Here is a 14,458-nt window from a genome sequence, read left to right as displayed (position 1 = left end):
GCATTTAATCGCTCTCGTACAAATGCTCTAAAAACAGAATGTATTCGATCATATCTGTTCGAGAGCAGCGGTCTCCAATTTTTTGGCCTTCGGAGACCCCCTAACCGTCTCAGAGGTCATTCAGGGACATCCACTCAGTGCAACATGGTAACGAGAACGTACATATAAAAGGGCGCGCTAAGCAAGGGCCGGAGAGCGGTTCTATATTTGCAGCTGGACCTGGTTACGTTATGGGCTCTTGATATGAAATGGCACTCACTGTACACGATGAGTCTGGGCAGTAGTTTGGCATGCAGTAAAAGTGTCTGCTGACGTCAAGGTCACTGGAAACAAATCGAAGTCGTAATTCTGGCTGAACATCATCCTGTTTTGTGACTTTGATTTCATGTGAACCAATGCAGAAAACATAACTTTACACAGGAAGGTCATTGTAAGTGGAAGCAAGAGTCTTAATGCCTTCTCGCGGGTGTGAGTGTAGTACGAACGCATATTGCAAAGTTCCCATATTGCAAAGTTCTGTTGCAGGAAAGCTCAAACAGCGCGTTGCCCTCCAACGGCCTTCCCTTGAAATTAGTCAAATATGAGCATGTGTTAGTATGAGGATGGAGAAAATATTCGTTCGTTTGTACTTCCAAATACTGCAACTGCTCTTAAATCGCGGTCCTCAGCATTCTTGCCAGCTCGACTTCAGAGACCTCGTTATAACTATTCAGCTGGGGAAATAATTTTAACATAATCCTCTCCATCCGGCTGTTTCCATCATCAAGGTTGTTGATCATTGCATTCATGTTGTCATGCACATTAATAATTAGGAAATTTCTCCTATAATATACAGGTTTAGTTGGCCCTTTCAAAGTTATCGGATATGCGCGGATCCCACTGAACGCTCGTAAAGACTCTTGGGGGTCAGCAGCTACAATTTGACAACCGCAGTTCTAGAGGTACATAAAGTAGAGTGGAACGCGGTAGGAAATTTTTGGCACGTTTTATGTGCTCCTTGTGCTCCAGAGATCATCTTACTGTTGGCCCCGCCACGTGTAGGCATGCTGGCTCTATTGTCCATCCAAAACTTTAGTATACATCGATGGATCGGCGCATGAACGAACATGGTAATTTCAACTGAACAACAACAAGCACCGCAATGTTCTACGGGAAGATTTTAAGTGAGACTCATAAAATATCAATAAGCAGCCATGGAATGAAACCTTTGGACGCATATATTTATTATTTCACGGCTCCACACTTTTTTGCATTGAATCCTCTACGTCACAATAAAAAAACTATCAGTTAATGCTTTTCTTCACAAAATATTGTAATGTTATGAAGGGCTGTGGTCGCCTGGGTATCAGGAACGCCCATCAATTAGAATTATGATATGTCCTTTTAAGCATTTTATTCCACGTAATGCCCCAGAAAGTTAGCCATGTACGAACTCTAAGCCCTAGAAGGGACGTCATCGCAACATCACGTTGGTAATTCCTTCTTGTTCTTGACGAGAAAAGCAAATGAAATGGAGCAAAATGTATGTTGCACATGGGTCCGCGGTCAGCAGCAAGGCCATTATAATGGCCGCTGTTGTGACGTTAAAGGGGACATGAAACCATATCGGGCTGGAATGTTCATGCCTTTACATGGGCGTACTGGTCCAAGTCTGGACCAAGTATACTCGCACAGACCGCCACTCATCTCAAATCTTGATCGCGGTGAAACTGGAAGGATAAACGGGGACTATATCCTTCGGTCTTGCCTTCGCAAAGCTTGATAACGTGCTTGAGGGGGCAAAACCACCCGACCGACGACTGGGCATGAGACAGGCATGAGTACTCGACTTCAGCTGGCAACAATCAATGGCTCGGCGGACACTAGGGTAGAGGCGCGTGTCCAACCACTGCGGTGATGATAATAGACATACTCTAACATTGCCTGGAGCTCAGCACACGTTTTCTACTTTGCCGACCCAAGCGGCTGGCTATGAACAACTTTTACGGCATAGGACTGGCACCAGGTCACGTGGCCTCTTGTTCGGGCTACAAGATCAGTGGATGAACGATGGTCATATTTCTGAAAACTAAGGCAAGTTCATTCGTATATTAACGTTAGCTAATGATTCTGAGCAGTATTTAATTGAAGCAAAAAACAATGTTTATTTCCTCTTCATTGAAAGTCTTGTATAGACCATTCCAGAAACGGGATTCTGGTGTTGTAGTTTAATGTGCCGTGCCACTTTCGGCACCACTATATGAAATCACAAGGTCCACGTAAAAAGTAGGTTTACCACGACTTTTATAAATAGGTCTGTTAATGAGGCCATAATTAGTAAATAAGTACAGCGAACAAGCATTTGTGAAACTATTTTTTTCACTTGCACAAAAATAGATCTAATGAAACAATCAGGTTTCGTCTCAAATTACTGAGCAGACTGCGCCGCTTTCAATTTTACTCTCATGACCAAGTAGCGAAAGTTTAATGGTGTAAACAGGTTCAGAAACTTCTCTAGAGTAGAATTGCGCTTGCAGTGCTATAATCGACGCTGGAAGTTCCTAGTTTATGAAGGTGCCTGATAATTTATTCAAACTCAAGGGCAGCATATCTCGCCTATCTCCAAGTCTGTCTGTATATCTTTGTGCACGTATGTCCGTGCTATATTGAACTCCCAGCGTTTCTCCTTGTTATTTACTTTCTGCTTTCCCTTTCTCAGGGTCATTTTTCTGCTATTTTTAAATATTTTATAGTTTTTTTGACGTCACATCATTGCGCTACTCTTCAAAATAAACGATGCTCTCTACATTTGTTTTCTCGAATATCTTCTTTTTTTAGAGAAGAAGAACTCGCTTTTTTCACCAACACACACGTTACGAACACTCCTCCAGCTCATTTGGAATAAAACTTTAGATGACTCGTAGTAACTTCTAAACACAATAAAACGTGTCGGAGCAATAATGTGCCGAGTCCAGCCCGCACCCGGAGAAGGCCGCGTTAGGCGGCTCTAAGCACGACACAGAAACACATTGGTATTGAAACGTCGGAAGCTGGCAACATGGGACGAGGATTGGTGACGCCATCTGTATAATTCACCGGGAACGTAACCTAGCACTGCTTATTTACAAAAGCAAGAGACGTGCTAGTGTGCGTCTTCTGCTACATCTAAAATGATATGCGATATTTAGAAAAACATAGTTAGCTTTTAAAAATTTATAATCGTGGAAAGTAACTTTAAATAAATCGAGGAAAATCATTATAACAAATTCAGCTTCAAAAGAAGTGTCTTTTTTTCTGAATTGCGTTTTTCGCGTAAATGGTGAAGCTTCAAAACATTGCTTCATTGGGAATTTATTTTCAATGAATCCGAACACGAGTACAAACACATCCGCCTTATAGAGGACCAATTGAGTTCCGCTAGCACACAACTTAAAAATGTCAAATCAGATACTAAAATGACATCCGAGAACTTAGAACCCCTATGTTACATTTTTGAAATTCAATCATTTTAAGTTTTAGGACTAAACGGTTCAAGTTGCGCCTCATATTTGTTATGCTCCATTCATAGAAACACAGAAAAAAACTCGCAATGATGGTTGTTCAGTTAGAAAGTTACACCGAGCTATGACAGTTTTAATTTGTATGAAAAAAACACGTTTCTAATAAACCAATTAAGAATAAACATGAGTAGATAACAGCAGTTCGCAAAGAAGGTTTGACACATCGCTGAAATAATATGCTGTGATTCTTGTAATTTTCGTATTGAGATTTTTTTTTTAACCTGCCAGCTACTACAAAAATACGTATGCAGTAATGAAGATACACCCGAGCCGGGTAAATATTACATTTATCGTGGTTAACAAGGGTTTCACACTGATTTAAGGCTATGTCAGTGGTGACGATTGCTTTTTTCATTTATTTTCATTTCGGAATTCTCCCCAAGAGTACATATTGTTTTTTATATAAAACTTTCTGTCTCCATTACTAGTGCCAAGATATTTGCATCCATTCAAGCTCCAATATCAGTCAGCAAGATTATTAACATTCTTAAAAAAAAAAGCAAGTCGTATTATTTTATGTTGAAACGATGTCGTCCCGTAAAGATAATATACAATATTCACGTAGATGCGCTTAAAAAAAAGAAACTGGTTAAAATTATGGCATCGCTGATCCAATGAAAAAACAAGAAGAAACATGAGTGTTGACAAAAGGGAAAGGGTATTCGGTATATAAAACAAAATATGAATGGCGAACTCTCGGTGCTCGAATGATCCGTATTGTCTAGAAGCCATGGCAGTGGCATGGTGCGTTCCCACGCTACGGCTTAAACCTGCACGTGTCGTCTGAGCCAACGCGATTATGAAAAGCATTAGGCTATTTTTTATATATTGAGTCATGAAGCATAAGTTACAAAGGTTACAAGATTGGTGTAGACTTAAACGTGATTCGTTCCTCAGAAACATTTTAGTATTGGCGAAACAAAAATAGATTGCACGAAGTTTTACACTTTCTCGTATGTATTTTGGCACGCATTCCTAAAAAAAGAGAAGTTTTGAAATCAATGCTTATTCATTGATAACTTATGACAAATATAAAAAATGATAAAGTAATACTGTTGTTTCTATATGTCGTTTTTTTTTTTCTTTTTTTCTGAAACGCGTTGAAAATTTAGGCTTGAAGTCTCTGGGCCTTAAGCCTGCTTCTTCCCGCATTCAAAATATCAGTATTGTTTAAAAGCCAACGGGACCAATTTCGCTTTGTTTTATCTGGCAGCGTTAGAGTGTAGAGGCGAAACTGTTTGACAAAATCAAAAGATAAAAAGAACTGAAAAGTTTGCCTCGACGTAGATGTTAAAGAATGAATTGTTATTGCGTAACAATAGATTATTTACGTTATCCTTAAGGGCGTTATAACACAGTCAGCCGCATTCACCGGTCGTGACTATACTAGAGCTGTTTTAAATTTAGTATCGCGACTGAGTAGTCGCGAGCTAAGAGAAAAAATCAGCGACTAAGCATCGACTAGTTCTGCGCTATTCACGAGCGCGAAGCTAGCGGGCGACTATCTAGTCAGAACTAACCTGCGGAAGTGACATAAAAAGATGCGTCACGCGCACGCGTACTTAAACGCCGCGGCGTAAATGGGTATTCTACCGTATAATAACTAACATTTAAACATTTATCATGAAGAAAAAAACATTACAATGAGAGACTAATTGCCCGAGACAGAGTTTTACAACGAAAATTAAAAGAAACTCAAGGAAGATATACGGAAGCCGCACTGCCAGCGACATAAACAAGTAAAGAAGCGCCCGTAAATGCATTTTTTTCTCGCCGTCCACCGCCCTGTTCTGATCGCTTTAGCGGCATCTCTCGCCGTTGAACATTGATATTTACACAATATTTGCTCCTCAAATTCTTTCTATATGTGTCCCCTAGCGTTCCGAGACAGAGTAAGTGGTTCGTTAGCGCTGGCGGTCAGCGGTGATACGAGTCGGCCATGGCGCTGAGCCGCTAGTCACCCGCTAAACACCGGCTAAACTAGCCCAACCCCATGACTAAGATTTGTTAGTCAACTTCTTAGTCGCGCGAGGCGTCTAGGCCCTAAACACGACCGGTGAATACCAAGCGCTCACTTAGCTTCGACTATCGCTCGCCACGTGAACTTTTTAGTCGACGACGTCGCTAGTCGGTGGTTAAACAGGCGCTTCTCGCGCCTGGTGAATACGGGTGTGTATGTCTAGCTTCAAAATCATAAGTCCATTACCGATATACAGTCACCTGCGCGAGACCACATGGCTCATTGTACCTGTACACTGTGCCATAATAAAGCAATGCACAGAACAAAAATACGGCGTTGAGTTGCCACGTACAGACTTTCAAACATTACGGCAATGGCGACAACATTTTTTTTTTAATCGCAGAGTTTTGAATCTCACAAAAATTTCTTGCTTAAATTACATGGCAATAATTTTCAAAGTGCCATACCTGAACCAAAGATGCAACGTTTGAAAGAACGAACCAACGGTGAAACTGAAGCCTGGCACTTGTTTGGGCGAATCAAAGCCAATACACCCAGACTCTGGTCAAAGAAAGTCAGGTTTGGTTCTGCCTGGGCTTCTTTGGTTTTTATAAGGCACTAAAGTCTTGTACAATGAACAAGGTCCGATCATAAAATCTGTACTCCCTGGGCAAGTACCATCATACATGCATAGTCAAGGTTCTCGTCGTCTTCCAACTGTTTGCTATCATCGGCTAGGCCAATTACGCAGAAAGTGCACACTAAGTTCCTGAGATCTTTTTTTTTTTTTTTTTGTTCTGTGAACAGAAAAACGTTCCTGCGTAACTGCGCAAAAAAAATGGCGCATGACGATTAGCGCAATGACGATTCAGTTGTGGTGTTGCTTGATATACTCCAACGGATTGTAGCGCTGGCGGCAGACAGACGTAGATTGAAGCGTAGCATTGTATATTTAATGATTTCTACCCGTTAAGAAAGCGCCTATACTTATAACATAAAAAAAATGTAAAAAAGAACTACTCCGTCAGAAAAAAGGGTATTCCAGCCTTGAAAATATGTTTAATATTAACTCGTATATAAAATATATACTAATATAACTTATATTTTTATAGAAACATATAAAAATAGCAAGCGGCATTTGCGATATTTTTAGCCTAATACAGCGCTTGTAAAAGGGCATACAACGACAAACGCAAGATTCACACAACGCACACTAAGCAAGTTATATTGAGTTTCTTTAGTTAACCAATTATTAGGCTTCTGTAACGCTACGATGTGTGGAAGCTAATCCTAGTCGCAAACGTCAGGGTGTTTAATTATATATAAGAGACTAGACATCCATCTCGAAATGTGATTGACGATTTAGAATGAAACGTGTGACATCCATGCCGCACGCGCCTTTAGATTTTCTAGAAATATCTAGTCGGTCAAGCAGATCTCCTGCCCACTTTATTCCTGCCCGACGAAAGGAATTAAAAAAGTGCTGCTTCAGCTAATTTTTGAACAATACCCTTATTTTGAATGCGCGAAGTGAGTTTGAAGTTCAGTTACTTCGAACTTTATGTTCCATCGCACCTTGGACGAATCATTCTATTGCTTTCATCCAAAAACCTGTATTAATTTGTGCAGCTAATATATTTTAGAGTTTTTTTCAAATAAGAAAGACCATGGTAGATTTATTCGCCTATAAATTTATATTCAAGAACTAATAATATTGTTTTAATGCTACTCTGAATAAAGTGGTTTTAACTATTTTCCGTTGATGTCGTATTACCTGCGTGTAAAAAGTAAAAGAAAATACGGATGCGTAAATCATGCTTAATATATTTTTTTTAGGATTCCTTCTCGCAGACGCTGGATACGACGTGTGGCTGGGAAATGCTCGGGGTAATATATACACAAGTAACATGAAACTCTCTCGAGATGACAGACGGTTCTGGGACTTCAGGTAAGCCTTTCCTGCCAAGGAACTCTTTTACGCCCAGAGCAAGATGAGATATAAGTATGAGGTTTTAATGGAAGGTCATAGTGTGACGTTTTGACGCTAATGGTTAGTACAGAAATGATTCACCGAGGCCACTGCGTATCCGCGCACAATTCTTTTCAGACTGAAAGAAGGAATGTTTACTGAGTCATTTTGAGTCGACTAATTCGTTGTCGAATGAGCTTGGTAAGGGCTCAACAAAATTTGTTTGGGCGAGCACTGCTAACTCCTCCTGTAGGCGGTCCAAAGAAACGGGAGTGGTTTTGTTTTGGTGTGAAAATGTCGTCTAAAGTCGTCTCGCCGACGCCGCCGCCACTTCAAAGCGTCGAAAGAACGGAGTCGTAATAGCATAGTATAGAATAGAATAGAGCATTTATTTACAACATATATTAAAAAAAATGTTTCGAACGAACGAACGAATCAATGCGTTGCCTTGTTCCTCGCAATTTTAAACTCGCTCTTTAGAATTACATTTCCTGGCGAACGCTTGCAGCCTCTCCAGATAAAGTCGTTATACTCTGAAGCAACACAAATTTCGGGTGTAATCTATTCGGAATGACCTTACGCCTTCTAGTGAAATTTCTTTTTGCAAACAGACAAAAGTTGAAAAAATGGTTATATTACTGCATTGTACAGCATTGGTACATTCAAGGAAGTTGGAAGACCATTAGTGTTGGAGTCGGTAACTATTTTTATCAAACTGCACTTGACCCGTGATAGTTATTTTTTTAGCGCTAGTGCAACTTGTGACTTGGCAAACTATGAAATAATGAACCGTCAAATTTTCTCAATATCACGGTCCTTTTTATTGTTTCGACAAAAATACGAAAATTAATGTGGTCGATAGACGAAGATGCGAATTTGTCACCTAAAATTGCTGACGAAGTTGGGGGGGGGGGGGGGGGGGGTGTAAAACGCTCTTGATTCCATGAGTTGCTCAAAGGTAAAATAATCACACACGTCATTTCGTAATGAATTCATGGAATTTATGTTGAAGTCACCCACCAAATATAAATGACCGGTCGGGTTACATTCAAATATTACCCTCAGAACGTTCTTCCAGTTCGGCTAATCTGGAGACCTACGCATTTCGCATGCGTCATCGTTACCCCAGTCTGAGTTGTAGGGCCCTTTCAACGTTGGTCGCTCCGTCACAAAACAATTGAAGGGTTGGAAGTGGATAGCACGGAAGGCCGCCAAAGATGTTCTCTTTGACGCTGCGCGTCAGGATTCGCAAGTTATTCGTTCAGGGTGCTTTAGGATCGGCGCGGTCGCTGAGTCGGAGAACGTCCACAATGCTTGCGGCATTTTCGTTTGGTCTTTGAACCAAGGCCAGAAGAAGCTGTTCAGCACGTTCCCGTCGCTGCTGGCTTCCGAAGTTGCGTCGGATTTTTTCATTGTGCTGTTCCCACGAACTGATTGGTTCTCGTACGATTGCCGAGACTTCCTTCCAGGACAAAGTAGACGTTTTGAAGGTTCTGCTCAAGCGTCCATCGATTGTGGAGAAACTTGCTCGAAGTGATTGATAAAGTACCCCCATGTCCTCGTAGACGTCGCCGTGGAAGGGAGAAGGCTTCCGGAGTGCGATGGGCATAACGACGACGAATGGGGCAATTGAAGCCGGCGGCGTCATCGTCTTGCTCTTCTTGGGCTTGTCCAGCGGAAGTCTGAATTCGGGGGTTTGGTCTTTGAACATAGTTACATTTGCGCACACAGGGACAAGGACAGAGAAGAGGAACACGTAACTACCAACTCGCCCAACTGTCTACTCTACTACGGTTTGGTCTTTGGTGAGGCGGTTTCCTCGGGTCACAGCAGTCTTCACGGACGGTCTTTCTGAGCCGGGAACTGGCCTTGCGCTTTGAGGTAACGAGTGGGTACGCGTCATGGGCTGCGTAACTCCGCCCCTCTACAAAAATATCGCGGATGACGGGTTGAGGACACAAAGAATAAATGAGGAAACTGATCTGTTTAAGGGGGTGAATTGTGCCACACAAATAAGAAAACAGATCATCACAACAGAGCGTCATGTGCGTCCAAGTCAGCGTAGCAGCAGGTTCGAGCGCAAGAACGATACTCCTCCATAGCCGGAACGCGGAGCACCTTTTGTATTTAGGTTTCTGAAGCATTCGGCGTAGAACGTTCGGGCGTAGAACATTCGTAGCTCGATATGACGACAAGGTTCTCTAACTTATGCGAAGACTTAGTAAAAGGATAAATAAGAGAAGCGTCCGCTCCCAGGAATCAATATGGGTTCTCCACGCGAAAGCCAAGCACGGCAACCATTGGGTCAGGCACGCGTCCGCTCGGCGACGCCCGAGGCAATATCAACTCTCGAGACTCTATGGTGGAAGGCGACCGTGATGCTGTGCTTTCCGCATGCTTCAAATATTCTTAAAATTTAATGGTTTAATATATTTAAAGGGCGCTCATCAAGTTTCTAAGTGAAACAATGGGCCTATTTTTTTTCAAACTGAAAAGTTACCTAACATATTTCAGTGATTGACTAGATATCTCTTTACGCTTAGTGACCTATTATATGTGCCAATGCCCTATAACTTTCGTGCGTAGACCGCACTAGTGTAGATTTTACGGCTTTCTTTGAAAGAAATGTGAAAAGCTCAAAAAGGACACCTTGTATATTGTAAATATTATTGAACCTTTTGAATGGTCAGAATATAATAGTTTTTTACGAATCTCTACTATATGCATGCTTCACGCTCGTGGTGGATTTAGAAGAGCGTCTATAATAATCATCGAAAATATTCAACAGGCTCTGGTTCATTTCTATAGAAAATACTTTAAAATTTAAAAATTATCATATTATAGGATTTTGACAGTCCATAGACCTGCACATAAAAGTTTTATTACAGTATCTGAACAAGTAATAGCCGTACTTCTCATGAAAAGGCCCGTGAGTTTTATTTTCTACAGAACACAGAAGCAACCGATCATCGTGTTCTGCGTGAAAAAAGTGGGGAATAGTTTGGTCGAGGACGCGGTTCTCCATAAAATGGAAATCTGCGCAGAGAGCATTTTGTTTATGATTATGTTGTATCTGTACCGTAAATGACTGCCACACTACTGCCGATCGCAGTGATTCGCTGTTCCGGTTGCTCCGCGGCAGAGCAGATGCAGATGCTTTGTTCATAAACATCGCGGCTATTACTGGAGCAAATACGGTGCTATTTTACTATGTATGTAAACTATGTATGCATGTAAGGCATAGGAAACCATAAAGTAGTCCCAAGCAAGTATGGTGATTTTTTAAACAAGTAACATATTACTCTCGCAGATTAAGCATGATATAAATTGCTTTATTTATTGAATAAAAAAAAGTATGCTTGTTTCAGCAGGTTGGAAATATCTTAACATCAGTCAATGATTCAGTCCTTCATTTATTCATTTTTTTTATATCAGGCGATCATAAAGAGCTTCGGCTTTGGTAATGATGCAGAAGCAGTGATTACATAATACTCGTAGATCTCCTAAAAATGACACTGGTGCGCTTTATTAGTTTCAAACATTTCAGGTTGAGCGTTGACCTATCCGACATTTATAATGAAAATCTAAGTACCGCTTTTGATTTTACTTACGTTTACTAAACGTTTTAAAGAAGTGTACATTTATACAATATTAAGAATCTTGTTATTTTCCTTTATTATATACAAAATAGGGAGTTAGGACAGACAGCTTCATGGCTTGCAGTATGAGGAGGCCCTAGCCCGTGTGGAAGAAAAGCAGCAGAAACATTTGAGACAACACAAGCAAAGAACAAGCTGCTATACCTTGTACATCGATTAGCTCCAAAAAAGTCGTTATTACTCCTTTTCTAATAACGTATCACGTAGCACATCTTTTGATTTTAGTAACGTTAATATTGTCACCTTCAAGCTTATTTCAAAGCACGGTTGTTTATCTTTTAATGAGGTTACTCCATAATTAGTACTTGGAGTAGTAACGATTATAATGCAATTAAATGCAAAGGCGCAAGCGAGCTGGACAAGAATGACGAAAATCATCCCTGGAGAAGGGGAACAAGGGGGACAAAGGACAAACACAAATCTCCAAACACAGCTAGGTGACTGGTGCTCGATTGAAAAAGTCCTCCTGGTGCGGGTATCGATCCCGAGACCTCTCCATTACAGGTGGAGCGCTCTACCAACTGTGCTAACCAGGGGTTAGACGTCAGTAAAGCAAACGGGTTTTATCAGCTGCCACCAGTCTAGCACCCACAAGGGTGAATCTTGCAATTTAAGGTTATGATTATAATGCAATTAAATGCAAAGAGGCAAGCAAGCTGGACAAGAATGATGAAAATAATCCCTGGAGAAGGGGAACAAGGGGGACAAAGGACAAACACAAATCTCCAAACACAGCTAGGTGACTGGCGCGCGACCGAAAAAGTCCGCCTGGTCCGGGTATCGATCCCGAGACCTCTCCATTACAGGTGGAGCGCTCTACCAACTGAGCTAACCAGGGGTTAGACGTCAGTAGAGCAAACGGGTTTCATCAGCTGCCACCAGTCTAACACCCACAACGGTAAATCTTGCAATTAAAGGTTATGATTATAATGCAATTAAATGCAAAGGGGCAAGCAAGCTGGACAAGAATGATGAAAATAATCCCTGGAGAAGGGGAACAAGGGGGACAAAGGACAAACACAAATCTCCAAACACAGCTAGGTGACTGGCGCGCGACCGAAAAAGTCCGCCTGGTCCGGGTATCGATCCCGAGACCTCTCCATTACAGGTGGAGCGCTCTACCAACTGAGCTAACCAGGGGCTAGACGTCAGTAGAGCAAACGGGTTTTATCCGCTGCCACCAGTCTAACACCAACAAGGGTGAATCTTGCAATTTAAGGTTATGATTATAATGCAATTAAATGCAAAGAGGCAAGCAAGCTGGACAATAATGATGAAAATAATCACTGGAGAAGGGGAACAAGGGGGACAAAGGACAAACACAAATCTCCAAACACAGCTAGGTGACTGGCGCGCGACCGAAAAAGTCCGCCGAGTACGGGTATCGATCCCGAGACCTCTCCATTACAGGTGGAGCGCTCTACCAACTGAGCTAACCAGGGGTTAGACGTTAGTAGAGCAAACGGGTTTTATCAGCTGCCACCAGTCTAACACCAACAAGGGTGAACCTTGCAATTTAAGGTTATCATTATAATGCAATTAAATGCAAAGAGGCAAGCAAGCTGGACAATAATGATGAAAATAATCACTGGAGAAGGGGAACAAGGGGGACAAACGACAAACACAAAACTCCAAACACAGCTAGGTGACTGGCGCGCGACCGAAAAAGTCCGCCTGGTCCGGGTATCGATCCCGAGACCTCTCCATTACAGGTGGAGCGCTCTACCAACTGAGCTAACCAGGGGTTAGACGTCAGAAGAGCAAACGGGTTTTATCAGCTGCCACCAGTCTAACACCAACCAGGGTGAATTTTGCAATTTAAGGTTATGATTATAATGCAATTAAATGCAAAGGGGCAAGCAAGCTGGACAAGAATGATGAAAATAATCCCTGGAGAAGGAGAACAAGGGGGACAAAGGACAAACACAAATCTCCGAACACAGCTAGGTGACTGGCGCGCGACCGAAAAAGTCCGCCTGGCACGGGTATCGATCCCGAGACCTCTCCATTACAGGTGGAGCGCTCTACCAACTGAGCTAACCAGGGGTTAGACGTCAGTAGAGCAAACGGGTTTTATCAGCTGCCACCAGTCTAACACCCACAAGGGTGAATCTTGCAATTTAAGGTTATGATTATAATGCAATTAAATGCAAAGGGGCAAGCAAGCTGGACAAGAATGATGAAAATAATCCCTGGAGAAGGAGAACAAGGGGGACAAAGGACAAACACAAATCTCCGAACACAGCTAGGTGACTGGCGCGCGACCGAAAAAGTCCGCCTGGCACGGGTATCGATCCCGAGACCTCTCCATTACAGGTGGAGCGCTCTACCAACTGAGCTAACCAGGGGTTAGACGTCAGAAGAGCAAACGGGTTTTATCAGCTGCCACCAGTCTAACACCAACCAGGGTGAATTTTGCAATTTAAGGTTATGATTATAATGCAATTAAATGCAAAGAGGCAAGCAAGCTGGACAAGAATGATGAAAATAATCCCTGGAGAAGGAGAACAAGGGGGACAAAGGACAAACACAAATCTCCGAACACAGCTAGGTGACTGGCGCGCGACCGAAAAAGTCCGCCTGGCACGGGTATCGATCCCGAGACCTCTCCATTACAGGTGGAGCGCTCTACCAACTGAGCTAACCAGGGGTTAGACGTCAGAAGAGCAAACGGGTTTTATCAGCTGCCACCAGTCTAACACCAACCAGGGTGAATTTTGCAATTTAAGGTTATGATTATAATGCAATTAAATGCAAAGAGGCAAGCAAGCTGGACAAGAATGATGAAAATAATCCCTGGAGAAGGAGAACAAGGGGGACAAAGGACAAACACAAATCTCCGAACACAGCTAGGTGACTGGCGCGCGACCGAAAAAGTCCGCCTGGTCCGGGTATCGATCCCGAGACCTCTCCATTACAGGTGGAGCGCTCTACCAACTGAGCTAACCAGGGGTTAGACGTCAGAAGAGCAAACGGGTTTTATCAGCTGCAACCAGTCTAACACCAACCAGGGTGAATTTTGCAATTTAAGGTTATGATTATAATGCAATTAAATGCAAAGGGGCAAGCAAGCTGGACAAGAATGATGAAAATAATCCCTGGAGAAGGAGAACAAGGGGGACAAAGGACAAACACAAATCTCCAAACACAGCTAGGTGACTGGCGCGCGACCGAAAAAGTCCGCCTGGTCCGGGTATCGATCCCGAGACCTCTCCATTACAGGTGGAGCGCTCTACCAACTGAGCTAACCAGGGGTTAGACGTCAGAAGAGCAAACGGGTTTTATCAGCTGCCACCAGTCTAACACCAACCAGGGTGAATTTTGCAATTTA

The 14,458-nt window shown here is 42.4% G+C and overlaps 1 protein-coding gene across 1 annotated transcript in view; it reads left to right on the top strand.

Annotated features, from left to right (window-relative positions):
• The window catches only part of LOC121836676 (gastric triacylglycerol lipase-like), a 113,819-nt gene that overhangs the window by 12,678 nt on the left and 86,683 nt on the right, over positions 1 to 14,458 (top strand). Inside the window, exon 3 of the mRNA XM_042291637.1 lies at positions 7,336 to 7,447. Coding sequence (XP_042147571.1) covers positions 7,336 to 7,447 — 112 coding nt within the window. The remainder of the gene's footprint in view (positions 1 to 7,335; positions 7,448 to 14,458) is intronic.

The sequence above is a fragment of the Ixodes scapularis genome, unplaced genomic scaffold, assembly GCF_016920785.2.
Source record: "Ixodes scapularis isolate PalLabHiFi unplaced genomic scaffold, ASM1692078v2 PGA_scaffold2__306_contigs__length_199485367, whole genome shotgun sequence".
Classification (NCBI taxonomy): domain Eukaryota; kingdom Metazoa; phylum Arthropoda; class Arachnida; order Ixodida; family Ixodidae; genus Ixodes; species Ixodes scapularis.
Note: the sequence above shows the minus strand (reverse complement) of the source record. Positions and strands in the feature narration are given on the sequence as shown.